Source organism: Rosa chinensis, chromosome 6 (genome assembly GCF_002994745.2).
Source record: "Rosa chinensis cultivar Old Blush chromosome 6, RchiOBHm-V2, whole genome shotgun sequence".
Taxonomy (NCBI): Eukaryota; Viridiplantae; Streptophyta; class Magnoliopsida; order Rosales; family Rosaceae; genus Rosa; species Rosa chinensis.
Genome location: NC_037093.1, coordinates 46482139 through 46509729, shown reverse-complemented (window position 1 = coordinate 46509729; position 27591 = coordinate 46482139). Strand labels below are relative to the sequence as shown.

The window sequence follows — 27591 nt, the reverse complement described above, 5'->3', positions numbered from 1 at the left end:
GTTTTCTGCTGCAGATTCTCTTATTAGCTACTGTTTTTTTTTTTTTTTTTTAGCTGGGACCTATTTGGGTCCGTCGTGCAGAGTGCAGGCTAGTGGCTCTTATATCTCAACGTGCATGGTAGTAAACGAACCATGTTGATTAATTTTATTGACAATAAAGCTGCTGACCTCCTTGGTACGTAGGTGTTATATATATCCACATATGTGATTTTTAATTGAAGTTTGTGCAAAGAATGGGCATAGGGATATCTAATTTACAAGCAATTGCTCTCTCATCAAGCTTAGAGATGATGGGTACCATTGAAGGAAGGGCCTGCTGCAGCATCATAGGTTCAGTTCATGGTCAATGAGTTTTATGCTCATTTACTATATTTTGCTTCCATTGTTACTAAGTTGGTGTTGGTGATGGAATTTCTTTCCATCTCACTAAGTTAGTGTTCCATAGATCAACTTTTGGAACTTAATTAGGTTGTTATCAACAAGGATTTGTCATTTTTTCTCCATCCCTAAAAGCAGTAGCAGAGCTAACCTTCAATATTGTCTCAATCTTCAAGCAGTAGCAGAACTGGACGAGCACGAGTGCAGTAGCAAAAGAATTGGACGAGCACGAGTGCAGTAGCAGAATTGGACAAGCACGAGTGCAATAGCAGAAGAATTGGACGTGCAAGAGTGCAGTAGCAGTAGAACTGGACGAAGACAAGTACAGTAGCAGAATTGAACGAGTGCAGTAGCAGAATTGGACTAGCACGAGTGTAGTAGCAAAAGAATTGGACGAGGACGAGTGCATTAGCAAAACTAGACGAAGACGAGTATAGTAGCAGAATTGAACGAGTACGAGTACAGTAGCAGAACACGAGTATGAGGGCGGTAGCAGAACTAGACGTTAGGCGATGACGAGTGTAGTAGCAGAACACGAGTATGAGGGCAGTAGCAGAACTAGACGGAGTATGAGTGCAGCGAGTGCAGTAGTAGGATTAGGCAATGAGGAGTGCAGTAGCAGAACACGAGTACGAGGGCAGTAGCAGAACTAGACATTAGGCGATGACGAGTGCAGTAGCAGAACACGAGTATGAGGGCAGTAGCAGAACTAGACGGAGTATGAGTGCAGCGAGAGCAGTAGCAGGATTGGACGAGTGCAGTAGCAGGATTTTCAGTGATGAGTGCAGTAGCAGAACTGGACACGAATACAAGTGCAGTAGCAGAACTTGACGAGTATGAGTGCTACGAGTGCAGTAGCAGGATTGGACGAGTGTAATAGTAGGATTAGGCGATGAGATGAGAGTAGTAGGAGAGTGAGGTCTGAGATTCTTTCTCTTAGCAACGTGTAAAAGGAAGATTTTTTTTTTTTTTTGCTTTTGAGAAGTAACATAAATGGATTATTCTCAGAAGAAAAAAAAAGTAATATAAACAGATTATTCTCAGAAAAAAAAAAAAGTAACATAAATGGATTATTCTCAGAAAAAGAAAAAAAAGTAATATAAAGGGATTAGAAGTCAAAATGAGTAGTTAAGGGGTAAAAAAAAGTAACATAAACGGATTATTCTCAGGGGAAAAAAAGTAACATAAAGGGATTATTTTCAGAAAAAAAAAGAGTAATATAAAGGGATTAGAAGTCAAAATTAGTAGTTAAGGGTAAAAAAGTAAATTAACTCATGACATGTGACTTGTAAGATTTAATCCTTATAAAGGGATTACAAGTCAAAATATGTAGTTAAAGGTAAAAAAGTAAATTAACATATGACATGTGGCAAGTGGAGAACATATTGTCCTTAAGTGTAAACTTTTGTCTTTAAATGTTCAAAACCAAATGTTGTGGAGTTTTTTGTGTTTTAAAATCCTATCAAGGGGGTATATGTAGTTTACTAAATTAAAAACTTAGAAAGTCAATTTATTTATAGACCAAATTATAGTACTTCATCATATATGAATATCGTAACTCTTGGAAAAACATTAGACAACTACTTGGAAGTGACTCAAATTTTCATCGACATCATTCAAGAACTTTCACTTTCACTTTGTACCAATAAAGATTGAGTTGTGTCGAAACTTTTTTGCTTTTATAATTTGTTTTTCCATGAAAAAATAAAGTTAGACGAAAATTAGGAATGGAAACAAAACCCCCGGGTCACGCCACCAAAAATCGTCTATCCGATTCCTGGCATGGCATATGCGTCGACAGACCGAACCCGATTCCCTTAATATACCCCCTATCACAATCCTTTATGTATTTTTTGGTAATTAAATTGAAAAAAAAAAAAAAAAACCGCAGCCAAATGCAGAGTCCGTATCACGGCGCCTCTTCGTGATCTTCTTCGTCCCCTCCCGTCCTGTCCCGAATGGAATCGCTACAAAGCCGAGTGGAGTCATGGCTGAGGGATTGGGAGAAGCGAGCCAAGCTCTGGAAGGTGTCCTGGGGCCCACTCCAGTGGAGGATGAGGTGGCCTTGGATTCTCAACGACGGCGACAGGGAGCAGCGGAAGAGGATCCACGAGGAGTACGAGCGTCGCCGGAAGCAGCTCCACGATCTCTGCGCCGCCGTCAAGGCTGACTCCGTCTCCGACTTGCAGGACATTTTCTGCTGCATGGTGCTCTCAGAGTGCGTGTATAAGGTGAAACCTAAACTAGCCCCCCTCGCATTGATTTTGAATAAGTCCACAATCTGATTCTGTAGCATTGATTTCGAATAACCTAACTAAGTCTGCAATTTGCATGTGATTGTTATTGAAACCTGTAATGTGCTTCGTTTCATAGAGACCTGCTTCGGACTTGGTTCGCGCGGTGAACAAATTCAAGGCTGACTTTGGAGGACAGATTGTTGCGCTGGAGCGTGTGCAGCCTTCTTCTGATCACGTTCCTCACAGGTATATTTGATGATTTTGTTGCTCTGTTCAATTGAAAAAGATTCGAGTTCTGCGGCATATTGTTCAGTTGAGTATGTATTTTGCTGTTTGCAGTTACTTGTTGGCGGAAGCAGGTGATACATTGTTTGCTTCCTTCATTGGAACTAAGCAGTACAAGTAAGTGAGATTTGGTTTGTGAAAGTTCATTCAGCACTGTTACATTGATACTTATGAGTTCATTGATGGTTTGTTATTGAATATCGTGAAGGGATGTGATGACCGATGCAAACATACTGCAAGGTGCTATATTTCATGAGGATCCTGTGGAGGATACTGATGGGACTAATCCACCTGGAAGTTGTAAGGGAAATGGGGAGAATTCGTTTAATCCGCTTGAATCAAAAACGAAGCAAGTAAATAATAAAGCTAAACCTGCTGCTCATCGGGTATAACGCAGTCTATTGGTTTGAACTTTGGATCACTTTCTGCCTATACAGAATGATTTCCTAACCTACAGTTATTCAAATTGTTATCTTTAGGGGTTCTTGGCTCGTGCTAAAGGTATACCTGCTCTGGAGTTGTACAGGCTTGCTCAAAAGAAAAAACGAAACCTTGTATTGTGTGGACACTCACTTGGTGGAGCAGTAAGTGTGATTAGCTTCACTGCTTAAGCATTAGTGACTGCTTTGCTTGTTGTTACTTCAATTTCTTACCATCCATGTGCCCTTGCTTATCTAGGTAGCAGTATTAGCTACCCTTGCTATTTTGAGGGTTGTTGCTGCTTCTTCTTCATCTAAGGAGAACGGAACTGTTCGAGTCAAATGTATTACATTTTCCCAGCCCCCTGTTGGCAATGCCGCTTTAAGAGAGTAGGTTTCGGATCTAATTATTCAAGCTTATTCTTTTCCTCTGAATCCTCTTTTTATGACTTAACACATCTCTATGTGTTTATTCATATCTTTTACAGTTATGTTAATAGAGAGGGGTGGGAGCATTACTTCAAAAGTTACTGCATTCCAGAAGATCTGGTGCCCCGCATCTTGTCTCCTGCCTATTTTCACCATTATAATGCACAACCTCTTTCAATGCCTGCTGGAAATGAAACTACTAAGAAATCCATGTTAAGAAGTGAGGAAGCAGTAGGAAAATGTAAAGTGAATGATGGGGAGCAGTTGGTTCTGGGTTTGGGACCTGTACAGAGTTCTATGTGGAGACTTTCAAGACTTGTTCCTTTAGAAGGTGTAAGAAGACAGTTTAATAAATACAGAGGAAGGAAAGTTGCATCTGTCGAAACATCTTCTCAGTCGGATTCTGTTGCAACAACTATAGTAGATGATGACATAGTTGAACCAGAGTCTCTAGAAATCCAAGAGGGTTCTGATGGTATATCTCTTAAGCCCATCTCTGACATTGATAAAGACATGCCAGATGTGGCGTCAAATGGAAACTTAGCTAGTAAAAGCACCACTAGTAGCGGGGATGACAGGAGATGGCGTAGAGTGCCCTCTTTACCTTCATACATACCATTTGGAGAGGTATATGATAAACTGTGATAACTGTTTCCCTAATAGTTTTCTGAACTTAGGTGTTTGCATCAGAGATTGAAAACAAGGCTGCGAAAGTAGTTAATTAAGAGTTCTCAATAGCATCTTTTTTATGGTTCCGTCATTAGTGCTCTATTCTAAGCTAACTTGTATGCTTGAATAGGAAACACGTAATAGGTGTTTCATGAACTATTGTGCTCACTGTAATCCCTCATCCCCCTCCCCAAAAAAAAAAAAAAAAAATTCCCACGGAAAAAGAAAAATAAAAAGAAAGAAAGAAGGGGACACCAGGTTTGCCGTCTGGTCTTGTACAGCCAGTGAAATGTTTTAATTCCATAGTTATCCCACGGGGAGAAATACAACTTCAAGGTGGTAATTATCATAGTTGTCCCTCATAACTTTTTCATTATGTTCTGTTTTGCCAATTAACTTTGTAATTGGGATCTTCATTGTGTATCCTTATCATTTTAATTATTTCTTTTGGTTGTGAGCTCATCAGAATTGTTTATTTTCTGCCAGCTTTATCTCTTGGAAGATTCATCAGTGAAGTCACTATCAGATGCAGAGTACTCAAAGTTGACGACATCGGTATGAGCTTCCTTTGCTTGACCATCATCTGTATTTTTCTTTTTTTGGAGATTACAAGTTTTTCTCCTGCATTGAGTTTTTCATTTTACGGTTCTGATTGTTCACAAGTAGTTGTCAGTTTTAGTAGATTCTGGAATTTCTCATTCTATTAGCTTTCTTCTGGCAAAGGCATTTTCAGGTCAAATCTGTGATTGCGGAACTGAGGGAAAGATTTCAGTCACATTCAATGAAATCATATAGGTCTCGATTCCAGAGGTAACAGATGATTCAACATTTCAAAGTTCCTCTAAATTAATCTGATTTGGATTTGTGCCTGTGTTTTTTTTTTTTTTTTCATTCCTTTGCAAATTGGTATTATTTTGGTTGCTGGACTTTTGTTGGCATACTTGACTATTTAACAACTTCTAGATTTTGTCTGCCTTTCAACTTTATCAGTTTTGTTTTTTTCTTCATTTCCTGGCATCCTCTTTTCATTATGTTATCTTAATTTCTAAAATTCTCTCAGACCACATTTGGACCTTGGTCATTGACCAAGCACTTAAAATATAATAATATAAGGTAGAGTGTGATTATTAATAAACGTTAATCTCTATATCTGCATTACAAGTTGTAATGTAGTATGGGAGCAGCATATCTAGTTTGAAATCTTCAGTCCCTTGCCTTGAAATTTACTATACATAGAGTTGCTTTCGCATCCAAGAAGTCACTACTCCACTAGACTATGAAGTCTCCATAATTTTTTTCTTGTCTGACATTCTTAGACCTTCTCCTTAGATCAGCCATAACATATACCAAATGATGTTCAAATTTTTTAATTGTGGGCAATTGCCTAAGTTTTAAGAAGGTCTACTTCCAATTTGAAATTTCTGCAAATGATGCTTTGAAAAGGCAATCCAATGTTTGCCATTTTGACATCATTATCATGTAGTTAATTTGTTAGTATTTTGCTTGACGTAATACGGTTGCCGCTGCAGAATCTATGACCTTTGCATGAGAGATGATACCTCACTTTTTTCGGGAATAGAGCAACAACAGTTTCCGCATCTACAACAATGGCTTGGTCTTGCAGTTGCAGGAAATGTGGAGCTTGGGCATATTGTTGAGTCTCCAGTGATTCGGACAGCTACTTCAGTTGCTCCTCTTGGATGGAATGGCATACCTGGTGAGAAAAATGGAGATCCACTAAAAGTGGATATCACTGGTTTTGGATTGCATCTTTGTACGCTTGTTCACGCCCAAGTGAATGGTAACTGGTAATGGTCTTTACAACTTTATCACAACCTTCTTGGATATCTCTATGCATGCAATATTATACTCATCAGATATTATATCTTCATTTAGGTGTTCAACTACTGTAGAATCCTTTCCTTCAACCCCAACTTACTCTTCAGATTATGGAGAGAAGCCAGAACTACAAAAAATGCGAGTGTTAATTGGAGCTCCTTTGAGACAGCCACCTAAGCATCAAATGGTAGCAGATTCTTTGTTGCATGTGTTTCCTTCTATTGATCCCAACACAACTACTCTTAATAGGGAGCACATATCAGGACCATTTATTGAAGAAAAGTCCATCCGTCCTGAAGGTTTAAGCGACTTTTCCATATTTTGTACCAGTGATTTTACCACAGTTTCTAAAGAGGTTCATGTGAGAACCCGTAGGGTGCGGTTACTTGGCCTTGAGGTATTGATGATTTTAATTCATGGTCAAAAGAATTGGTCTCTATATTTTATTTTCAATGTTGTGACTCACATGATGTGACTGTAGGGTGCCGGTAAGACTTCTCTTTTCAAGGCAATATTATCTCAAGGCAGGATAACCAACATTCCCAACATTGAAAATCTGCTTCCAGAGGCTGATGTCCAAGAAGGTATTTCTGGTGGCTTGTGCTTCTGCGATTCAGCAGGGATAAATTTGCAGGTATTTCCTCCTTGTCAAGGAATGTCTTATTTCGTTTCTGTTTCATGTGTATTATTTATGTTATCCTCCTTTCCCACGAGTTATTGTCATATTTCTGGATTTCGTATTACAGGAGCTGAATTTGGAGTCCACTCGTCTCAGAGATGAACTCTGGACAGGAATTCGTGATCTTAGTCGAAAGACAGACTTGATTGTTCTTGTTCATAATCTGTCTCATAGAATACCTCGCTGTAATGACTCAAATGGATCACAGCAAAAGCCGGCCATTTCACTTCTATTGGATGAGGCAAAATCTGTTGGAATTCCTTGGGTTCTTGCTATTACAAATAAATTTTCTGTCAGTGCTCATCAACAGAAAGCATCGATTGATGCTGTTGTCCAGTCCTATCAAGCATCTCCAAATACCACTGGAGTTATCAATTCCTGTCCGTATGTGATGCCCAGTGCTGCAAGTATATGGGGTGCAAGCGTTGAAGATGCCGATGGGAGGTCAGGTGCACAAAAGCTTCTCTTTGCTCCCATCAATTTTGTTAAAAGGCCTTTTCAGAAGAAAGAAATTGTACTCCCAGTCGAGGGTGTCAATTCTCTTCGTCAAATAGTTCATCACGTGCTTCGTAGCCGTGAGGAAGAATCCTTACAGGTAAGCCACATATAACCAATCCTATGTTGCTTCCCTCTCAGAATTGCATCTTTTCCGGGGGACATATCCTAAAGACCAGTTATGTGTTTCCTATTAATTCGTTCATTTTATGTGGTTGAACATCCTGATTATGTGTCAACTCATTCTCCTTGCTCAATATTTTCCATTTTGAAGGAACTTGCGAGAGACAGGCTTTTGGTTGAATTATCACGAGATCGTGCATTGGCTATGAATGCAAGTCGTGATTCTAAAGCCAAGGAAAATTCACTTTCAGCTGCAACTGTAGGAGCTTCCCTTGGAGCTGGTCTTGGCATTGTTTTAGCTGTTGTCATGGGAGCAGCGTCTGCCTTGAGGAAGCCTTAGAAACTCCCCTTTGGAGAAAAAAATAGTAAAAGAGATCTGTGCTAGAGGAGTTGTTTATAGGGATCTCACCTTGTTTTAAGCTACTGCTAGTGGATTCTAGGCCATTTGTTCATTTTGTTACCGTTAAATTTATTAGAAGGTAGAAAATAGTTTTTGTAGACGGGAAAAAGAATTTATTATTGCATTCTGGTTCATAATGTATAGCAAATTCTTTATTTATCTGTTGAGGAAATAGGTATTTATTTCAGGCAATCTGTGTACAATTCCATCACATTGAATCTACATTGTTGAGTCCTGTTCAGCTATCCAGTTAATTTTGTAATGTTGCTCGAGATATTAGAATCAGTAGTGTGTAAAATTCCGTCACTTTGTATGAAAAGTTAAATTACATTGTTGAGTCCTGTTCAGCTATCCAGTTAATTTTGTGATATTGCTCGAGATATTAGAATCAGTAGTGGTATGAATCCATAACTATATTGAAAAAAGCAACTACTTTCAAACTAAAATTTCTGAATATGATCCTTCATTTGGATATTGTTTACAAATCCGGCAGTGAAGGAATTCAGTGTAACAGGACGTGCAAATCCAAAACTAATCATTTTGTTGAACAATTTTTGTGTGTTTCCACAGTACCATAAGAAATAAAAGCATCTATGATGCATGCTTGTTTCTATTCCTGTCACAATACCCACTCCACTTCCATTGAACAGAGCGTAAATTGACTGCATGATATAGAAGCAGAACACAACGAGGAACTTCAAAGTTATGAACACTATGAAAAATAGTCTTATTGATAGCTAATCCCCAACGACAGATTAATGACCACCGGTGTAATCACCTGTCAAACAATCAAGCAATAACATTTCCTTTTCTCCTTTAGGGATGGGAAAAAGAGAACATTCTAAAGACAAATGTAAAACTGAAGGACTAGAGATCATCCGCTACAACACCGATATTTCGTCGAATCTGCCCCATTTTTCACCAGGGTTACTCGGTTAACAGACAGCTCAGCCTTGTAAGAATCAGAATTTAGGACTTTCCTGCTGACATTGTTGTAAATCTCCCGGATAACAACCTCAAAGGCCTCTTGAACATTTGTAGCATCAAGTGCAGAAGTCTCCATGAAGAATAGTCCCTTTTCTTCTGCAAGGCTTTTACCGTCTTCAATGGACACATCTCTAATATCCTCCAAATCACACTTATTCCCTACCAACATCTTTGCCACCGCAGTATCACAATGCACTGCATAATCAGTCAAGTAAGGATTAACTCTCTGGCCTAAAGAAATTCAAATGGGACATCCATTCTCATCAATTCTGTAGTTGATAACTATAAGATAGGGATTAACATACGGAAACATGAGCTACTCCAAATCATAGACATTAGGAGAGAAGTAATGAAACTCGTAAGATCTGTAAGCATTATAATCTTATGAAACATGTCATGTATCACTCCAGAACTAAGCAAGCAGAAGAGTACCTAAAATATAATACATTAATAAAACAGCAGTACATACATTCCCTGGTGATTCTATATGTCAAGAGTAACCATGAGCATGTTCTCATCAAGAAATAAGATATCAAATGATAGAAATATTAGGATTTAAGTGGGCAGCTATGAATTTATCAGTTAATCCCTTGCGAACATCTTAGTTTCAAAGGTCACACTAAATCATATTTGAAATTACTTTTTATATCCACGTACACATCATACTTGTTAAATTGCACTCAAGTGAATATTTGGTTTCTCCAAATGCAAGTCACTTGCTTAAGAAGTATTGCCTACCTAAATGGATTAACCAAGTAGTAAATACAACATGCTTTCTAAGAAACTTTAATGGATTCAATCATTACCCACTAAAAGAGCACAAGTTCATCTATTATGCACACACAACAAAAAGAGTATTTGGTTTACAAAGCATATATTTCTGTAAAAAAACTTAGCATGAGGAACAGTACAGTATAGCATCCAATTAATTCCTTAAGCTGTCCATGTTCATGTTGAGTACATTGTACAATCTAAAGGATTTGGGACCATGAGAAAAACTCTATTGAGGGGACATGCAAGGAAATTATTTAATCTAAATACACGCAAGAACATTATCCCACTAGTTATAGATGCCAACGATATTGGAAATAGGCGATAGCCTTTCAATACGATTAAACAACCTTCACGTTATGCAATCTTCCACTCATAATACCCACAACTAGACCTTAAATTCTTCACCTAACTTCTAAATCATCAACAGTACAAACAAGCCCCCTCTACTTTCACTCCCTAGGGGAAGACCACATCTAGCCTACCTTCCTTATCAACATTGGCAATAAATATCACCCACAAAATAAGTAGCATTTCTCACTCGGCATTCCTGCAACCTATTGTTGCAGCAGTTTATATCCAACTTAACCACCCCTTATCTTCATCTCGAACATGAAAGTCTGGCTTCATTAATTCTCGGTACATCCTTTTCAGGAAGCACATATCATTTTCCCAATTATCTTATCACAACCTTCCCACTTACACAAACAACTGAAACAACACACACACACACTATTGAATAAGACAACAAAAGCAAAGGATAGAACTCAGAATCACTAAACTTTGCTCCATTTTCTCACAAACCGTTCAAACAAGCAACAACAACAAAAAGGGTACCCAAAAAACTTACTGGTAAGCTCATTAAGCCAGCGCTCCACACTCTCAAAAGTAGTCTTCCTACTGATATCATACACCACAAGCGCGCCCACCGCGCCTCTGTAGTAAGCAGACGTCACAGCCCGGAAGCGCTCTTGTCCCGCCGTGTCCCAGATCTGGGCTTTGACCTCTTTGCCGTCGATTTCCACAGCCTGGGTCTGAAACTCGACCCCAATTGTGGCCTTGGAGTTTTGATCGAACTCGTTCCTAGCGAACCGAGACAGCAGGTTGGACTTGCCGACGGCGGAGTCGCCGATGAGGACCACCTTGAACAAGTACTCCTCGCCTCCGGCTTCGTCGTCCGCCATTTGGGTCTGGGAGAGGTACTGGAGGGGTTTTGGAATTTGGTGGGGGGGGGGGGGGGGGGGGGGAATGAGAATGTGGTTTAGCTTTGTAGTGGAGAAAAGGTTGAGACTTTTGAGTATAGAGGACAAGCAGCGTAATTGGCGGGGTTTAATTTGGGGAGTTAAAGTGGGTTTTATTACAGACGGAAATGAAGGTTTAAAGGTTTGTTTATGGGGATGGTTGTGGCGGTTACGCGGTTCAGTGGGTCGCTTACCCGCTTTAAAAGTCAGGATTTTAAGACACCATCATGTGTCTTCGCTTGATGGTGGCAGAAATACATGAAATTAGGGGAAAATAAATTCTTTGGTTTCTTTTTACTCTAATTGTTTTGGCCGTGTGTTAGGAGAGATTACTTTTGTTGTTGATAATTTAATACACCTCTATGATGACATTTCACTGTGAAACAATCTAACTTCAACCACTCTAGGTGGGTTTTTAAGCATTACATTTGAATAAGAAGGTGGGATACTTGAAGGTATTAGAGCATCTTATATTTTCTCTTACAAAATAGCGACAATTTTTTCTTCCTGTGAAAAGTGGCTAGTTAAAAAAAAAAAAAAATTCAAGAACGTTTTAAGCCTTGAGCATTCGACTATAGACTTTTAGTGAAGATGGGGGTTTTCATTACAGAGCTACTAGCTTGGCTTGCAGGGTTTGTGTATTCTTTGTTAAAATTTGCTTCGCGCGAATGCAATAGAATCACCTGTAATACTGAATATAATAAAAATAAAAATAAAAACGCAGGATCAATCCATAGTAATTTAGAACTAGAGAAGTTAAAAGTAGTGAAAAAACTTCCCGTACAACTACCACATTTTCTACTTTTAATTTTTTTTTATTCTGTTTTACATATTACCATATTATCCTTATTGATTAATTATATTTCATAGTTTTTTTTAATATATAAAGGTTAAATTGATAAAAAAAATTTCAGTTTCAGATAACAAATTCTCTTTTCTTAACAATATTATAGATAACATGTAAAAGTTTACTTCATATCGCATGTTGGAAAGGTATGAGGTTTAGGGTTTAGGATGCTTAGAAAGGCATATTGAGACGTATCCCAAGGACAAATCTTAAGTAATCAATCAGCTTATATTTCTAAGATCCAGCTGCTAGGAAGATATGTGGACTGTAACCAATGTTGATGCTATACGTTTTTTGGCCACACCTTTATGCTGAATTAACTTGCATACATACCAAGAAGTGAAGGGCACTGAACATGTGTTATTGCATGAAAGTGGGAATTTGAAGGAAAAAATAAACACACACAAACATTATAAGCTCTGAAATGGAATTACTAATGATTTTGCAATGGAATGAGATGGATCGTATGTAATGGTTCTCAAATTAATTTCGGGCTCTTTAACCGGGTGTATCTTGTCTCCAGGGCCGGCCCTGTGAGTTTGGAGGCTCAAGGCGAAAAAAAATTCGAGGTCCAACAAATTCAACAATTGAATCCCTAAAAATGTGGTGATGTGGGTGGTGGACGACGGCGGTTGGCGGTTTTGGAGGACCGGAGGAGTGCTGCTAATACGATGTTTTGGAACAAGTAAAATAGCAAATCTTATTGCTTGCAAAGATTTGAAAGCTCCTGCAGCCATCAAAATGAAAACCCACAACAGTTATATAAATGAAGACAAGTAAAACACAAAGCAAAAGGAAAGAGATCCTGCAAAACAGAGTCAGTATCACAAACTTGACAAGCAAAATTAAACAAAAACAAAACAGTATGTGATAAACAAAAAGTAAAAGAACAGAAGAAGCGTGTCGTCGTTGGCCAATTTCCAGGGCGGCTGTAGAGGCGGAGGAAGAGCTCGGCGGCACAGAGAAGAGGGAAGGCGGTGTGGGTTGGGAGGAAGCGGTGCTTGACGCTGGAGGCGAGCACTCTGGGCCAACGGGGCGGTGAAACTTGGGGGCGGAGAAGCCCATGGATGTGAGGAAATGGACGGTGGATTTGAGGTCGGGGAGGGAGGCGGAGATGATGAGAGGGCGCTATGGGTGCCCAAATCAGATCTTGTCCTACCAGGCGTCGGCGAGTGGGTTGCTGCCGGATGTCAAGGAGGCTGCGTTGAACTTGTCGGAGGTCGGTGACGTCCGTGGTGGTGAAGGTGAGTCACGGTGGTGACAGGAAGTGGGTGTCGGAGGAGAGAGAGAGAAACATAGATCTAGTTTCTCTGTCCTCCTTTAAACCAAAACAAGAGGGAAGAGATGAGAGAGAGGGAGGCGGAGAAGAGAGAGACGTGCAAAGCAGAGCTTGGAGGTGTTGGGCGAGAGCAGTGAGCAGGGGTGGGTCATGGGTGGAGGAGATGAGAGAGAGGGAAGTAGAGAAGAGAGAGAGATTTAGGGCTGTCAAGAGGGAGGAGGAGACCTCTTGGAATCGAGTAGAGGAGAAGAACAACCCAACTTGAAATAAAGCGTCCTCACTCTGTGTCTTTTGTTTCTTTAGTTTTTTTTTTTTAATTGCAGGCCAACATACATATTAATTTTTTTTAGGCCCCTGAAATCTGAGGCCCTAGGCCTAGGCCTGCTTCGCCTAGGCTCAGGGCCGGCACTGCTTGTCCCTATTGCCATAGCCAACTAGAAACTACTGCCATAGCCAACTAGAAACTAAGTATCATCTATTTTTACATTGTCCTTACTCTCAGGAAATATGGTCTTTCCTCCCTGATCATCTGCAATCTTTACATTAGAATCTTTCTTACATATATTGGCTAATTCTAATAACAATATTCATTCAATCTAGAACAGATTTTTCTTCATAAATTATAATCTTTGGTAAGCAAGAAACAACTTTATTTTTTAACAAATTCAATTCCCACATAGGAAATTGGGCCATACTGGAGACTTGGTTGATCATCTGCAGCCTTTGCGTTGAATTTTTTCTTATATAGACTAGCTCAATTCTATTAACAATAGTCATTCAAAAGAGAAAATTTCAGAACATAAGAATCTAGAACATATTTCTTCATAAATTTTTAACAGATTCAATTCCGACATAGGAAATAAGTTCCTTATTGGAGATTGGTCAAATTAAGTAATAATCCAATCAGAATTTTCCAATGACAATATGAGAATCCAAATCTGAGTCCATAATCAGGCACAGATGTAGGGGTGGACTGAGGTGTGCTACAGTACACCCCAACATTTTTGGGGGGGGGGGGGGGGGGGGAGAAATTAATAGGATTAAATACTTGTTACTCCTCAAACTTTTGCCTAAAAAACAGTTTAGTCCCTCGCCTTTCAAATTAAACTGGATAGTCCTTATTTTTTCTAATTCTCACACAACAGGTCCAAAATGACTATTCTACCCCCAATTTTCTATTTTTATTATTATTTTAATTTTTTTCTCTATTTTTTTTAATTTGTCTCCCCTTTTTTTACTCTCTCTCTCCCTCTCTCCTGGCCGCACAGTCTCTCTCTCCCTCGACCTCTCTTCTTCTTCTCTTCCTCTGCCATCACCGGAGACCACCACTTCCGGCCACCATCTCACCAGAAACCTAAACTCTCCATTTCTCTCTTCTCAGCCGCGCGTCCTTCTCTTTCTCCCTTGACCTCTCACTCCCTCTCTCTTCTTCTTCCCTCTGCAACCACCGGAGAACACCATCTCCGGCCACCATTTCATCACGCCGCCACCTCCAATCGATCCAACACCCAAATCCCAGAAACCCCTCTGCCCGCCGATGCTTGACGACGCCGTTCGAGCATCACCGGAGCTCTCGGCTCTGTATGCCTTCGATTTCTAGTCTCCAGCTCGAATCGAGCTTCAACACCTCCATAAACGAAGTCGGAGCTACACTATCTTTCGAAACCCCAAACTCCCGACCTCTTATTCTGACCAGAGCCGCCGCACGCGCTTCACGCGCCCTCACTGGTGCGTGGGAGAAGCTAGCTCTGCCGCTCATGGCTGCTGGAGCTTCAGACCGCCTCTATTAGGTAATCTTCGTGTTTTTCCTTTGATTGGAGCTTCTGGGTTGACGAGAAATGGAATCCCTAATTGTGTTGTTTAATTTTGGATTGTGAGAGGGTGATGAAATGGTGGCCGGAGATGGTGTTCTCCGGTGGTTGCAAAGGGAAGAAGAAGAGAGAGGGAGCGAGAGGTCAGGGGAGAGAGAGAAGGACGCGTGGCTGAGAAGAGAGAAAGGGAGAGTTTAGGTTTTTGGTGAGATGGTGGCCGGAATTGGTGGTCTCCGGTGATGGCAGATGAAGAGAAGAAGAAGAGGTCGAGGGAGAGAGAGAGACCGTGCGGCCAGAAGAGAGGGAGAGGGAGAGGGAGAGAGAGAGAGAGAGAGAGAGAGAGAGAGAGAGAGAGTATAAAAAAAGGGGATAAAAATTAAAAAAATAGAGGAAAAAAATAATAAAAATAGAAAATGAGAGGCATAATAGTCATTTCGAATCATTTTGGACTTGTTATATGAGAATTAGAGAGAATAAGGACTATCCAGTTTAATTTGAAAGGCGAGGGACTAAACTGTTTTTCAGGCAAAAGTTTGAGAAGTAACAAGTATTTAATCCTTATATACATGTATGATTAAGATATGTTGTAGTCTGCAAATAACAAGTAGACAACTAGACAAAGAAAACTTTTCTCCCCTTTCTCTCCTTTTTTTCAGTTTTCTGTCTCCTCCTCCTCTCTTCCCGGTTTTGCATTTCTCATACTCAACTCTCACCTCTCTAATTCTCTTTGCACATCATTATTATAGGGGTCAATCTCTCTTCTTTCCTGCACTCATTCTCTCAACCTTGCGAAGGTATTACACTTTAACTTCTATTTTATAATGAAATTTTTGACGAATTTAGAATGTAATGTATGTTAGAATTTGAGTAATTCATGTTAGAATTTGAGTATTTATCGATTTCTTGATGTAAGTAATTAAATCTATTGATCCCTAAAAATTTAGCCCACCTCAAATTTAATTCCTAGTTCCGTGCCTGTTCATAATGACGATGTGATTGGAAAATGACATGCTTTAATACCATGTTAAACAGCGATAAGCGTGGCCCGTGCCCAATCATTGTACCGATATTATACCAACTTAATCACTTGGTAGTTGTTGGATTTTAACTCAAAAAGCCTCGATACAATTGGCCGTGAGTCACCCACTTATAAATTATATTATCTTTTATTACTTTTCTAAAGTGAGATTTTTCATCTCTAACCGGTTCTTTCAATACATCAAATTCAACCATATATGAAAAGAAGCTAATTTTTTGGCGGACTATTAATGCTCATCTTGGTCAGTATTCTATACACATGCTAGCTGGCCAAGAAGACTATCGACCACAGCTGCTCATGCTCTTTACTTGCATCTTTCTGGCATAGGTTGGACGTAATAGAGGGGCTACTCTGTAGCCTTGTATTTTCTTTCTCATCCAAAAAATAAAAAAATAATGATTTTGCAAAGCTTAAGTTGACGTTCTATTTGTCTCTATACCTTTCTAGCAACAGTAGTCAATAAAATGCCAAGCAGCAGAGTCAGAAGAATCAAAAGCATATGGCGTGGGATGTCATTATGTCAATAATTAATGAAGCATGCATGCCCAAAAAGTTGACAATATATTTTTACAGCTTCATTGATTTTCCTAATATGCAGAGCTGCAAATCTATGCTTGAGTTTAATAATTCAGATAAGAGACTTGGTTATGATTTCCCCAGAAAGCCAAGATAATGATTCAGATACTGTATTTCTTATTTGCTTCTATTTATTTTGGATAACGATGTCAAGTAAACTTTATTAACGCTTGTGTAATTAAGATTTATAGTTTCCTTACAGTACAAGGAATATATTAGTACATAAGCACCCTCTAGGATCTTTCACAAATTCCACAAATCAGTTTTATCAAGCTCCTACTCAGCAATGTAATCAAAAAAAAAAAAAAAACTCCTACTCGGCAACATTTTCTACTAATGTATCAGAAAGCTAAGGGGGCCGGATCAGTGAATTACCTGGTTGTATTATACAAACTTTGAAATGGAATGACTAATGATTTTGCAAAGTAGACGGTTCTCTCTGTCGGTTTCTGGAAACAAGAGTCAAACAAAAAAAGCCAAGGAGAATTACATGTTTGTATTTTAAAAACTCTGAAATGGAATGACTAATGATTTTGCAAGGTAGACTGTTCTCTATGTCGGTTTCTGGAAACAGGAGTCAAATAAAAAGCCAAGGAGAAGAGTCAACAGACTCATAAATCAATTGCGATGTCGAGAATGAAGGGATGCATGCCCAAAAAGGTGACCATATTAACATATTCCCCCGACTTTTCTATTGCAGAGTATCAAATATCTGCATGCTCGAGTTTAAGAATTAAGATAAGAAACTTGGTTATGATTGCCCCAGAAAGCAAGAAAACCATATTAAGGTAAATTAAGCTCTCACTTATTTGCAGTAGTAGGTATTGACTGTAACAAAGAAATAGGAAGTAAGGAATCAATCATTTCATCTCATTCTAGAAGCCAGCAATAAGACAATAAGTCAACAATATCTGCTAATATGGAATGGTCACTTCCCCTCATCCACCACTTGCATTTCCACTTGGACCAGGTCACTAAAGAAACCCAATAAAAGGAAGCCTCATTCCACAACTCATGCATGTGAGTTTAGTAGCTAGCCTAGAATGAAGATTATGGGGCAGATTTGTATTCTTATCCTACTAGTTCTAGGCATTTGCAGCATAGAAGCTGCAGATCCTATGGCAGATTTCTGCAACAAAGACACGAATATAAGTAAAAGTAGTCAAATCTCAGCAAATATTGATGCTCTCCTGGCTGAGTTGGTTTCCAAAACTGACTCAACTGGCTATTTTGCTACTTCCTATGGCAAAGGCCAAGCTCAAGTCTATGGCTTGGCTCAATGCAGAGGTGATGTTGTGGGAAGCAAAGACTGCTCAAGTTGTATTCAAGATGCTGCAAAAGAAATCCGCCAGCGTTGTCCAGACCAAGCAGCTGCAACGATTTGGTATGACTTTTGCTTCTTGAGGTACAGCAACAAGAGTTTCATTGGAGAAGTTGATACGTCTTATGGTATAATCTTCTATAATGTTCAGAATGTGACTGACCCTGAGAAGTTTGTCAAAGAACTAGGAGCTCTGGTGGATAATATTAAAGCACAAGCTGTGGTGCCAAAGAATCTGGGATTTGGGAAAGGTGAGACCAAGCTGTCACCATTGACGACGCTCTACGCCTTTGGGCAATGCACAAGGGACTTAGCTAAGCTAGATTGTTCTCAGTGCTTGGCCATTGCAGTGGGAAACTATGAAACCATTGGTGGCAATCGAAGGGGATGTCGAGTTCTGTATGGTAGTTGCTATGTCAGATATGAGCTCTATCCAATTTTCTACCCTGTTGGTTCCAACAGTAGTATGAATGTTGTGGCTGATGAGACTAAAATGACTCTAGTTAATCCATAGAATATGTAATCAGTGTGCTGGTTGTTCAAAATAAGCTACTCCATTACGGTCGATCTATTTTAATAAGTATGCACATGTATCTTTTTCTCCATTTGTGGTAATAAGTATGAAATTCCATTCTGTGATCCTGACTATATATAGGGCACTTCTAATAAGAGATTCATTTTTTTGGTCTTTTCTAGGGATAGGGCATTAGACCAACTTTTCGATTATATTTTTGCATCTCAACCGTTCAGTTTTCAAGTCCTAATGTGTAGATTACTTCTGCAAATTTTCAGCCTAATTGATTATCGTTAAGGCATTCAAAATGGCGATTTAAGATTATAAGTAAGGGAAATTATGGAAAATGTCACATTAGAGTGTGAAATGATAAAAATGTCACCTAGTTTACCACTTGAAAAAAAGGTCCATAATGAATTGTTAGTAATATTAATTTAATCCTTATGAATTTCTCAAATATACATTCTAGGTTTATCTATCCACCGTTTCAATCTGTGCTTAATTTTGATGGTGAATTTGATATTAATTAGTTCATGAATTATTTAACTGAAATCATATGCTAAGTAGTTGTGTTAATTACCTCTCGAAGTACTATAAAAGTACTTGTTGTCCAGTTGTGGAACTGTGCTGTGGTAGCTTGTTGGATTGGAGAGGAATTCTTGTACGTAATACCCTTGTGACTTACGATCGAGCAGACAATAAGATTGGTTTCTGGAAAACCAATTGTTCTAAGCTATGGAAGAGCTTAAATCATGAGACCGCTTAACTGATATTCCAGGTAGAGTGAGCAATTAGTTACTCCTAGGTTCCAAAGGCCAGAATATGAAGAGCTGTATTATATGATAAATGGAGAAAATAGTTGCATCTGTTAATGTGAAAAAGATTGTTGTAATGTTATGTCTGTTCAAGATTAGTCTTGTGTGTACTAAATTCATGGAAGCAATAAGGTAGTATGCATAATGGTGATTTTATCATTTAAAAGAAGGCTTATTTTGTTATCACTTTAGATAGGTTGTTTTGATAAATTTTTCATTAATATCATTCTTGGAGTAGCCTTGTGATAGGGAATTGGTGGATGTAAGAATAAATATTAGCTGTCATATGGTAACTTATCGTTTGGAGCTTTTGTTAAATGATGGTATCATGGAGTTTCAAGAAACTGCAGGTGTTGTGTTTTTTTTTTTTTTTGGTCAACAGAACTTTCATTTAGTAAACAGTACGAGTACATAGGAGGCCAACAGGCCTCCTAGCATGGATACACAGGCCCAAAAGCCCAACATAAAAGAAACAAGAATAGAGATCGGCCCAAAGTCAGACCACCACACCACCAGCAGCAATCAAATCGGCAAGAAGCACCACCACTACTCCACGGCGAGGGAAACAGCAGCAGAAATCTTCCAACACAAAAGATCGGGGAAGACCCATATCGAATTCAGGGTTACCAGCCTCCAGAGATCCAGAAATCACCGAAATCATCATCGTCACCACACCGAAATTCTTCCGCCAAGAAACCAGAGGAACAACAACCGGATAAACCGGATGAAAGGAGTCCGGGTAAACCGGATGAAAAGAACAGATGAGATCTAAGAGATTGGCATCCGAAGATACACAAACCCTTGTTGCTTCACCAAGAGCACTAGTGGGCAAACCCCACTTAAACGAACCACAGCAGAAGACAATAACAGTGGAATGAAAAGGGTGAGTACCGATGAAACTGAAAAGTGGAAGATCGAAACCAAGAAATATCGAACAGATCCAAAACGGAGACGTGCTCCGAGCAAAACCACCCAACACGGTGGGCATGGACAAAACGAGAGAGGGAAAACCAAAAAGAAAACCGAAACTAACTGAAGCAAAAGGAAAAACGGAAGGGAAAGCCTCCCCCAATCTCAAGCCAAGAATCCTGATCAAAACATTGATCAAGATCTGGCAAGAGAAGGGGAGGAAAGAGGAAACCTTCTTTCGGGGGTTTTCTATGGAGAGAGAGAGTTTCAGTCGGTGGGGTGATTGTTGTGGATTATGTCTGTTGACATGTTTTCTTAACTGACAACATACGTCTCATATCTATTACATTTACCAGCCTTAAAAGCAAGAATGCAAACAGACATAGAGATTTCTTTAAGTTGCACTGCACTAGAAATACATATAGAAACCTATTCTTTACATATATATATAACTAGATACCACCCCCGCGCGATGCTGCGGGTTTGCATTTTTCCCCAAATTTTGTATATAGTCCAGTCGCATTCATAAGGTAAGAAACACTAACTTAACTTAAAATGTCATCATTTTACACATTACAAAAGCTGGACTTGCATTCACATATTCCAAAAAAAATTGATGTTTTGGGCAGAAGCTGGGGTATTTTAACCAACATTTGTTCAAAAAAATTGCAAAGGTGGTTAGTTGTCATCAAAATAATATACATTTATACTTCGAACCAGTTACTTTACATGAGTTCTTTGGAGGTATTTGTCTGTTGTTAGTGCTTCATCCGTATTGATGAGAAGCTCATTTGTTCCTGATTCCGGTGGGCTGCCATTGAAAAATTAGGTAGTCAGATAAGAAAAAGTTGAATGGAGCTGCATTTTCTGTTCAGATGATAATCCAATGCAAAACCATGAAGGTTAAGCAACAACTACAAAGCTGATAACAACCATGCAAGTTAAGGAATAACTATGAAGCTCACAGGAATTTTCTGGCTGAAATTTTAATTGATGCCCATCAGTCTTTGTGTAAATGGAAACCTCCTATGTATCCTAAAATAAAAAATAAAAAAAGAAATTTCCTATCCATAACAAAGATTCTTCTGCAGTGATCTATAAAAATCCAAAGTTGGTTTGATGCCTTCAAGAAAATCTAAGTACAGCAAAGATGTGCAGTCTGTAGGGGGATTAAAAAATGGCAAGATAACACAATGATTATATGTAACAGGCACAGATGTAGAATTAAAGCAATAAAATCACAAAGACAGAGACTAAGTTTCAATTCCTGACCTGGAATTAGAAAGATTAACAATTATCAAAACCAATGAGGAGGTTATAACTTATGTTCCTTCTGAAGAAGAAGAAGAAGCAGCAAAAACTCGAACCGGAAGGACAGGAAAACAGTGTTACTTTTCTAGCAGCTTCCCTTCCTTCACATTGTCTTTAGAAACCTAGATATTGTAAAATTGAAAACATCATCAAACAGAAAGGAAAGAGCTAGAAGAGATATACATCATAATAAATGGGCAGCAACATTAATATGTCAACATTGCTAAAGTAGCCATTAGATCAGTGTAATAATTTGATCGTTTTAAATTTCAAAAGCCACCACAATATCAACCTTTTTTACCAAATAACTAAACATTGATTCTAGATATGATGATATCATGGTATCATAAACAGTTAACAACATATTGATTCCTAATTTCTCCATAATGTTATCATCAGCCATCAATATTTTTGTTCTCATTTGCAGCATTTGAGAATTTGGAACTGTGACATAATATCTTAAATGCCTCAACCTCATCTGTTGAATGTAAACATGAGATATCTCTCTGGTTTTTATTTTAGTTTTTACTATGATCGGACTGTTGTTACAGATGGTTTTACAGAAAGCAAATTAGTAATTTGGCAATCATTAGTTTTAACAATTTCAATTGAACATAGCATGAATTTAGATTCATGGCATAGCTTTTACTAATACCTAGTTCAAAACTTCATTATTTTTTATAAGATAAACTGTAGCATCAGGAACTAAGGATTCTGCCTATCCAAAAATCAACAACCACGACATATCAACTTAGCGAAGAATTCTTTGTTTGTCACATGACCAATGTTGTTAAAATCATTGAAGGTTAAAACCACATAATGGTGTTTTTAGAGACAAATTATTAACCCAATTTTGCAACTTCAAGGCCATTTCTAGATAAGTAGTAACTGTCTATTGGACCCTAAACAGATTGCATATATATATATATATATATATATATATTGACTCTAAACAGCTAGATCAACAATGAATACCCCTACAGTTTTAGGCAAACAAAACAATATGCTCGCAACATATCAAGAACTTACATTCATGGCTTAGACTTTTCTGTTACTAAATCTACCCTCAGCTTTCAGAGGTTCAAAAGTTTATTGTATTTTAGAAGACAAACAATAGCACCAAGGATCCTAGAATCAAAAGAATTCTTTGTTTCTCATATGGTGCTGCTAGATACAAAATAGATTTGCGAACCCAAAAGCATAAAAGACAGCAAAAAAAATCAAAAACAAAAAACAAATCATAAAAGGCATTAAATTTTATCAACCTCAACCAATTCCATAAATTAAACTTTGACACCAAACTTCCTTTCATTCAAGCTGATGAAATGAACCCGAAAATTCAGTAAACCAAAAAGAAAAAAAACAGCCATGAACAACCACATTACCAATTACTGAACAACAAAAAAAGGTGAATCAAATTCAAAACCAAACCTTTTCTCTTTGCTTCCTGTCCAAACACCTCCCTGTAAGTGTGTCAAAAGAGCCTAGCTTTCCCAACTTCTTGAATCTAAGCAACCCCCAAGCACAAATTACAGAGAAAACCACATATCAGACATTCAAAGCCTAAAGACAGATAAAGAAAGATAAATACTAACCACAACAATAACCAATGAAGAGATAAAAATCCCACAACATCTGAGCAAAATAGAACAAGCACAGAAAATTCAAAACAATGAGGAGAAAGGAAGACCTGAAATTTGCAAAACTAAGTCTCTTCGCTTCTTGAAGATTCCCCAAACAATATAAGGAAGAGAGGAAAAACTCGGTCTGGGTGCTCTGGGAGGCAGAAGGGAGGAAGATACAGGAAAAAAAATTGGTCAGTGGCAGATCCGTAACAAAATTTCAAATGAGGGCAAAATCGTCTTTTCACCCCATAATGAACAGTAACCCCCGAATGAACAGTTAACTCATCTTTTATATATGTACTAGTAAAATGTACCCGCGCTTTGCTGCGGGAATTCCTCTTTTTCTTTTTTTTTCACCCAAATCCAAAGCTGCTGATTAGTTTAGCAGAGTTTAGGAGTATATGGTTTGCATTTATATAGTGATACACATTAATACAATATACGATTTGAAATTCTGCACAATAACAGTCTAGCTATTACATTATATTATATCTCAGCTGGAATCACAGTCCACCTATTACATTAGGTTACATTATATAGGGAGAGAAAATTATTACATTACATTTACATTTCAGCTGCACTGCATTCTATTTGACACAGTTCAAAAATGCTAGCTGCACAGTATTGCTAGCTGTGTTAATTGCAGCTCTACAAAAAAGGGACAGCTGCATAGTCAGGTTGATTGTCTTAGTTACAAACTTACAAAAAGAAAATTAAACATGAGTTAACATCCTGTTGGAACAACTGGAGTTGGTTGTCAAAACACTTTGTTCAAAAAGCAAAATCCTAGCAGTCCCAACTGTACAGCGTTCTCCAGTTGTTTCGCTGACTGTGCTTGTACACAAAATGTAGTCAACACAGGTATGATGGAAGAAAATGAACCATAGCTATACAAAAGAGTGAGTTGGATTCAGTTGGCTTTCTCTTGCTGAGATAGTTCCTTGCTTGTTGATGATGATGCTGACGATGGTCACACTGTTTCTCCTTGTTTGATTTGTTTGTCACTTCAAATGAAAAAAAATATTATTACAACAGTAGCGAGATAAGTTAAACTATAAATTACGACAGATTTATAAAATTTGTCACAAAGTTGTTTATAAGGAACAATAAGAAAGTACCTCAACTTCTGATTGATATTTACGTCTTGGCTTTTTTCTCAGTCTCTGTGATGAACAATGTTTTTCCACTTGTTTCAATGCCTCTCTTTTTTTCAGATGAAAGGCGCTCTGGTTTTGCAGTGCTTGGGTTTTGTTCTACCATTGACGCAGATGATTGTTGACTTGGGAAAACATTTTCAACCACTAGTTCACCATATTGATTGATTTGGATCTGAAATAGATAGGTTTGGCCAACCATTTTCTTAATCTCTTCTGGTAACGTCTGCTCTGTTGGATATAGTCTTTTATTGACCAAATCCTGACAACTGATGCCGAACAACTGTTGTCCTTGCTTCCCCATCAGAATCACTGTTGCTTGATAATGATCATCATGAATTGTCACATAAACTTTGTAACTGTATTTAAAAAACAAAAAAGGGTTAATTTGCAGTGAAGTTAATTTCGCCTAAAGTTGTAATATTTTCATTAGCTATAGAATTAATATTAACGAATACAGTGGTAGGTTTACCATGGTAGAGCCATTTGTGCATGGTGTTTAGGACAAAAAAATTCCCCACTGTCTTCTTTTACTTTGAGCACTTTAGAACAGCTCGGACAGCCTCTGTACCTGTTTGGACCCAAAATGAGCATTTTGGCCTGACAAGGCACGTCTTGGAGAAATTGAGCCAATGTCAGTGGCTCAAGCTATATATTGTCGACAAGTTCAAAATATATATTTAGAGGCTAAATAAAGCCTACTGTGGAAGCATGGAAATGGAAAGTCAACTTTTGCACATTTTCCTACTTCGGCTAGGAGAAACCGAGCTAAACAGAAGGAGCGGCCGCCTGACCAAATGAACTCGAAATGGGCTGAAACTCTGTAGATCCATTCTAGACATCCTAAGAAACATTTCTTATGAAGAGTGCAAGATCCAGATAGAAGTGGAAGGCCTTCAAAAGATCAGTCCAATGTTCTGCAGAAGCAAAATTGGAAAACTGGACCTGTAAGGGGTCCAACAGCATTTCCGGCCCAACCACTATACTAAAAGCTCTGAAATTTTACCAACATGATCTACACTCATAGTGGAACATTTGTTATGAAGACGTCACGGCCAAAATATGAATTCCTGATGGAGATATATATGAAGGAATAAAGGAGCCGAAAGTGCTTCCTTATCTCCAAAATTCATCATTCCTTATCTCCTTATCTCCCAAATTCATCATTCCTTATCTCCTTATCTCCGAAATTCATCATTTCTATCTCCATTAATGCTCCATCTCCACCTCCCTTATCTCCAATTAGTGCTCCACTTTCATTTGTTTAATGCCAAAGTAGTTGGCATGGTAGCCTATAAATAGAGGTTACATTGAAACACCAAAACACACATTCACAACAACAACATCTCTAAGATGATCTAAGTTCTCTCTAGAGCAACCTCTCTAAGAGCAACTCCTCTCCTTCTCTTTCTCTTACCAGTGATCACACTCCTAGTCCTAGTCTTCCCAGAAGCCGACTTTCAGTGCCATCAAATCCTCTGTCAACGTACTTCGGTCCTAGTCTCCTCGGGAGCCGACGGTAGTGCCGCGACCACAACGGTTACAGAACCAGCCAAGTAAGGGCAACGCCCTAGCAACCCAGCCAAGCTAAAGTCACGCTTTAGCAAGTTCTCCTCACTTCCCAGTGGTTCTCGCTCTGCTTGATCTACAACATCGAGTATCGATTGTGATTTTCAAGAAGCTCAGCAAAAGTCCTCGCCACGAGGCACAAAGAATCCCACGACGAGGTTGGTGCTCTTCTGTCCACAATTGCTTGAAAGAAGTCAGGTCAAGGGACACCCCCGACGACAGCACCAGAACGGTGCTGGCACGCCCGCTCAGAAAAGAGACTGTTGACCAGCTACAACAAAATTGGAGCCAAACATTTTGGCACGCCCAGTGGGACATACCGTGAGCTGTAAATCACACCACTATTAAGAAATTGAGGTTAGTAAGGAGTTGTGAATCATAACGGAATAGGTGAAGTTGATACGCTTTGAGCAAGCGCATAATTTAACCCTGAAATGTCATCGTTAGTATATAGTAAATAGGGATCGTTCTATTCCGGGGATTGAGGGTACACCTGTAATTATCAAACAATTAAACAATTAAAATTAAAACAAAGTATAATATTTACAAAGATATAACAAAATATATACATATTTACGAAAAGGGGGGATTTTGTTTTTGGTTTTTCGAAAATAAAACTAAGTTAACAAAACAATTAAAATGCAAAAACATAAAAATACAAATGGAATGAGAGAACAAAGATCAAAACCGAAACATATGATTAAAATTGACTCAAACCCTAATATTGTTCAAACACATATGTCAACTAGTTCATAACCAACGAAATTCAGAGCAAAGGTTACAAAGGAGAATCAGATTACACCGTGAGATGGGGATGGTGATGAACGATTGATGTGGTGGTCTCTTGAATCTCGAAAGTAAGCTTCAAGGTTGGAGATGGATGATGGATGCTCACGGCTATGCTTCTTCTCACTTGGCCTTGCTTGAACTCGTGGAGATGACTAGAGGATGGAGAAACTCACGGCTATGCTAAGAAGATTTTCTGATTTTTTTTCTAAAGTGTAAATTGTATGGGGGAGAGGACCCCTTCTCAACGTCAAAGAGGTGGGTATATATAGGAGCACGGCTAGGGTTCACAAAGCAATCAAAATTTTCCACATAGCTTCAACCAATGATAATTCGCCAAGTAAGCTTGTCATGTGGTCCAACCAATCATAGAATGCCAAGTAAGCCTTGTGATGTGTTCCAACCAATCAAAATTCTCTAAAATAACTCCCTAATATTTAATTACCGAATTTCCTTGAAATTATTCTGATTTTCTTCGTGAATTTCTGCTAACATTCCTTTAGGGAATTTAGGGATGAATCTAGACGCCTTTTTAGCTTTTCCTTGGTGCACACATACTTTCCTTCCATAAATATCTCCCTTGAATCTCTCTTGGCGTCATCTCCTTGATTATTTCTGATTTTCATGTTGGCAATCACACCAAATTATTCCTCCAACAATATTTCTTTCCATAAAAGTCTCCCAAGAAAATCTCTCCTTGAAATCCTCAATCAATCATCTTTAATTCCCACATTGTCACCTTGTTTTTCCATGTCATCTTCATGAAGCTTCTTGTTCCATTTATGAACTCAATTCAGCTTATTTATTCCAAAAACCTGAAAATAGAAGCTTTCTAAAATAAGAAATGGAAACTTTCTTAAACTAAAATGGAAACTTTCTAAAAATGGAAAATAGAAACTACAAAACGGAAACTTTCTACAATTAGGAACTTTCCCATTCGAAGAATGGAAACTTTCCTAAACAGAGTTTTATTAAGGAAATAACGCAGAAAATATAGGGAAATAACAGTTAAAACGTCGCATTAAAATGCTCCTATCAAATTCCCCCACACTTAGCTTTTGCTAGTCCCTTAGCAAAATCACA

General features: G+C 38.5%; 3 protein-coding genes and 1 long non-coding RNA gene across 4 annotated transcripts; 2 read left to right on the top strand and 2 right to left on the bottom strand.

Moving 5' to 3' along the window:
* Positions 1–2195: 2195 nt before the first annotated feature.
* Positions 2196–8145, top strand: LOC112173197. Its single transcript, XM_024310779.2, has 14 exons — positions 2196–2609; positions 2752–2861; positions 2955–3017; positions 3109–3286; positions 3380–3484; positions 3579–3709; positions 3808–4375; positions 4904–4972; positions 5151–5227; positions 5947–6225; positions 6314–6653; positions 6738–6890; positions 7003–7530; positions 7705–8145. Exons 1-14 carry the CDS (start codon positions 2337–2339, stop codon positions 7891–7893), a joined length of 3063 nt encoding a protein of 1020 aa, XP_024166547.1. The 5' UTR covers positions 2196–2336; the 3' UTR covers positions 7894–8145.
* Positions 8146–8475: 330 nt separating this feature from the next.
* Positions 8476–10956, bottom strand: LOC112173198 (ras-related protein RABA5b). Its single transcript, XM_024310780.2, has 2 exons — positions 10562–10956; positions 8476–9135 (listed from the first exon to the last, which is right to left on the bottom strand). The coding sequence occupies exons 1-2, from the start codon at positions 10893–10895 to the stop codon at positions 8828–8830; spliced, it is 642 nt and encodes a 213-aa protein (XP_024166548.1). The 5' UTR covers positions 10896–10956; the 3' UTR covers positions 8476–8827.
* Positions 10957–17507: 6551 nt separating this feature from the next.
* On the top strand, positions 17508–18464 carry LOC112173196 (cysteine-rich repeat secretory protein 55). The gene has a single exon (XM_024310778.2). The coding sequence runs from the start codon at positions 17548–17550 to the stop codon at positions 18337–18339; it is 792 nt and encodes a 263-aa protein (XP_024166546.1). The 5' UTR covers positions 17508–17547; the 3' UTR covers positions 18340–18464.
* Positions 18465–20487: 2023 nt separating this feature from the next.
* On the bottom strand, positions 20488–23112 carry LOC112173195. Its single transcript, XR_002925476.2, has 3 exons — positions 23065–23112; positions 22806–22881; positions 20488–20874 (listed from the first exon to the last, which is right to left on the bottom strand). It is a non-coding gene; the product is annotated as an uncharacterized LOC112173195 (long non-coding RNA).
* Positions 23113–27591: the final 4479 nt, after the last annotated feature.

Coding starts and splice junctions, on each gene's coding strand:
- LOC112173196 (XM_024310778.2), top strand. CDS start 17,548: ATGAAGATTATGGGGCAGATTTGTATTCTTATCCTACTAGTTCTAGGC.
- LOC112173197 (XM_024310779.2), top strand. CDS start 2,337: ATGGAATCGCTACAAAGCCGAGTGGAGTCATGGCTGAGGGATTGGGAG. Junction 2,610..2,751: donor TCTCAGAGTGCGTGTATAAG/GTGAAACCTAAA, acceptor TTCGTTTCATAG/AGACCTGCTTCGGACTTGGT. Junction 4,973..5,150: donor ACTCAAAGTTGACGACATCG/GTATGAGCTTCC, acceptor AGGCATTTTCAG/GTCAAATCTGTGATTGCGGA.
- LOC112173198 (XM_024310780.2), bottom strand. CDS start 10,895: ATGGCGGACGACGAAGCCGGAGGCGAGGAGTACTTGTTCAAGGTGGTC. Junction 9,136..10,561: donor CTGGCTTAATGAGCTTACCA/GTAAGTTTTTTG, acceptor CTGATTATGCAG/TGCATTGTGATACTGCGGTG.